Source organism: Solanum pennellii, chromosome 12, assembly GCF_001406875.1.
Source record: "Solanum pennellii chromosome 12, SPENNV200".
Taxonomy (NCBI): domain Eukaryota; kingdom Viridiplantae; phylum Streptophyta; class Magnoliopsida; order Solanales; family Solanaceae; genus Solanum; species Solanum pennellii.
The window spans coordinates 52,333,091-52,336,396 of NC_028648.1; the positions used below are offsets into that span (position 1 = coordinate 52,333,091).

The 3,306-nt window shown below is 30.9% G+C and overlaps 1 protein-coding gene across 1 annotated transcript; it reads right to left on the bottom strand.

Moving 5' to 3' along the window:
• Positions 1-529: 529 nt before the first annotated feature.
• Positions 530-2,380, bottom strand: LOC107007030. The gene is made up of 3 exons (XM_027913317.1): positions 1,812-2,380; positions 879-1,022; positions 530-777 (listed from the first exon to the last, which is right to left on the bottom strand). The coding sequence occupies exons 1-2, from the start codon at positions 2,292-2,294 to the stop codon at positions 987-989; spliced, it is 519 nt and encodes a 172-aa protein (XP_027769118.1). The 5' UTR covers positions 2,295-2,380; the 3' UTR covers positions 530-777; positions 879-986.
• Between the last annotated feature and the right edge of the window lie 926 nt (positions 2,381-3,306).

A 3,306-nucleotide genomic window follows, 5' to 3' on the forward strand; every position in this document is an offset into this window, starting at 1 on the left:
AATAGTAATTCAATTTTTGAGTTAGAAGTTTCCTACTTATAATAATATATGATTCTTGTTTTTATTATTTAGTATAATAGAATATAGTGATTACTTAGTATTAAAATAATTAGAATTTGATCTATTATGTCTAGATGCATGTATTTAAATATGATTATTTAATATTAAATTAATTATAACTAATATTTAATTTAGTTTAGGAATAAAATAAGGGCAAAATAGTAATTCAATTTTTAACACTTATAATAATATCTGATATTAATATACGATATGATATAATATGATATGATAATCTGTAATGGACAAAATCAGCTTACTACATTAGGCACCAAAACAGTGCTTTATCTTTCTCCTTTATTGAGTTCCTCATTTTACTGTAATTATATATTTTGGAAGAAACAATCATTTGGTGTCAGTGATATTCAAGACAAACATGACATATTTCTACACTGAAGCTAAATGCAGATATTTATGATAAAACTGAAAATGAAAATACAAACGCAGCCACAAATCAACATCACACATAAAAATTCATCATCTTGTAGGACTAATGTACGATTGAAGATTGTTTAATCTCACATTGGACAGAAAGAAAAGAGCCATCTGTTTCAGGATATGCACACACAAAGGCTATATACAAAATCAACAAAATGACATGGCGGCAGTTTTACAGAAAGGACATCTATTTTTGTGCATCAGTCATTGTTTTATGCAATCGATATGATACAAGTGTCCACAACCGAGCTCGCCCATATCATCATCAGCCTCATATTCTTCCTGTATTTTGGAAAACCAGAAAAAGATAGTTTAATTGTTAGAGCAATCAACTCTTCTTTTAAACGATGTTTTGAGACTAGCGACACAAATATATCACAAACCTGACAAATGCTACACTTCTTCTCCACTTCTGTGCGTAAATGAGATAAAAGAGAAGGGCTTAGTTCTCCTAACACATTGAGTTATCTCGTCTTCTTTGAATCTTGTACTCACAAATCCAATTCAATCCCCGGTTCCACCAATTCCTGTTAGCAAAGGGTACTTATCATTAGCACAAAGATAGAGTCACAAGGACGGAGAGATCCAAGGAAATGTCTTGCCTCATACGACATGTGATCCACATTAACTAAGCCTCCTTCCTCCCGTTAAAACTAAATTGAATAGTGACTGAAGAAAGCTCCTCTAATATTACTAAATTGAAAGGTTTATATAAGGTGAGTAACTGATAAAATCTACAAACTACATAATGCAATAACTATAGGACAAGCTGCATGCTGTCAATAACAAACATGCAAGTAAGTTGTCACTCTGAACTCTCAAGTTAGGGTACATCAACTTAAACTTAAACTTGAGGACAAGTTGTCACATACTTATTCTCGGAAAAGAACACTAGAATGGCAGGGTAAAATTTAACAGGCACATACTCTTGGGATTGAAGCTACCAACCAACAAGAATTTACCCTAGATCTACACTAAGTGTGAAGGAGTAGAAGGTGTTTGTGTCAACACAATTGAAAACATTACTCACAAAATTAGGGTCACCACAAATTTTGAGGTTGCTATGGAAGCATATCAGACGCAGTGAAAAGCTTACCGAAGACCCAATAATTAACACCAAACTGAATAATGCAAAACTGTACAAAAATGGCAAACGACATTTCTTACTAAATCATATGCTAAATACACACTCACAAGACAACCAGATGAGAAAACATAATTTCACGTATACATTTAACATCTATGCATTCAACTGCAGATAACAATACATGAATTCAATCTTACACTTTGATGAATGATACGTAACATGAATTTACCTGATTGTCAATATCAACTCTCCCTCGAGGAGGATGGGGTGTTCTTGAAACAACAAAATCATCAAAAGAAGAAGCCATACACGAGTAACTTGCTTTTCTTCCTTTTCTGCAACAACTAGTGTGGGTGGAAAAAGTTGAATCTCCATCAACAAATTTAAGGTTCTTCATTCTCATCTTTTGTTTCTTCTTCTTCTTGGATTGACAATCAGCAATTGGTGCAGTTGCCCTGCTACGCAAACCCCCAAATAATATTATCGTTTTAGCGATGGGGCTTTCATGGGAGTTTTTGGGGCAAGTTTTTGAGATGGGTTTCTGATGATATTCGCCTCTGGATTCTCTGTTTCTTGCTTGATTTCTGGGTTCTCTGTTTCTTTCTTCATTTCTGGGTTCTCTGTTTCTTCCTTGATTTCTGCCTATATTGATTCTTCCTTCATTTTCGGGTACTGCGAAGCTTCTTCCAAGCATGAGTGTTGATCGTGCCATGTTAAATGACGAGCGAAAGAAAGAAAAATGTGTGTTGAATTGATCCTCTGTAATGGTGAATAACGCAAAAGGAAAGAAGAAGAAGAAGTGCTTCTGAGAGAATCAAAACATTGAAAATAGTACAAGCTCTTCTATTTATACAAGCAACTGAGAAAGTTATAGAAAAACCAACTACTCTAACCAATTCTAATTTTAATTAAATAATATTATTTCACATTTTTAGAGTTCCTACATAAAAATTCTATAAGTAATAAATAAATGTCTTTTTTTTAAAAGTTAAATTTATAGGACAAAAATTACGGAATCATGTAAAGTCACATGAAAAATTAAAATAAATATAATGATTCCTCCAGTGTCTTTATAATAAATAACCAACAATTTAAATAATAATTAAAATATTATTATTTAATAATTTAGTAATTAGATGTTTAATTTAGCCTAGAGATAAATAAAAGTCATTCTTGGAAAAGTTAAATTTATCAGACAAAAATTACAAAAATATGAAAAGTCATATTAAAAACGTATAAAGACTTCAATAACCTTTAGTTTAAAATAAAGGAAAAATATATGAAAGTATTTGTCATTTCCTAAAATTATAATTCAATTAGAACACAGATTCTGAGGCTTTAGAATATGAAAAGTCGCATTGGTACACTACTTTTTCTTCAATTATAGCAGCTATTTTTAAAAAGAGACCTGATATACAACGCATTCTTATTCTTATGGAACGTTAATACTGCTAAGGAATCCTGCTAATCTTTTTCCTACTCTTCTCTACTCGATCACTTCACCAATAAATTATATGAATATAACTCAAATTCTCTATGCATGAATAATTAATACATCAAAATTTTTTTCTTGTAATATAACTCAGTTTTACATACGCTCTCTATATTTCAAATTTAAATATTTACACTTTATGTACTATAAGAAAAATAAACCTACACCTTCGAAATTATATGAGTTTTGAATAAAATAAATAAATGTTATAAAGAGGCAAATAATGATGTAA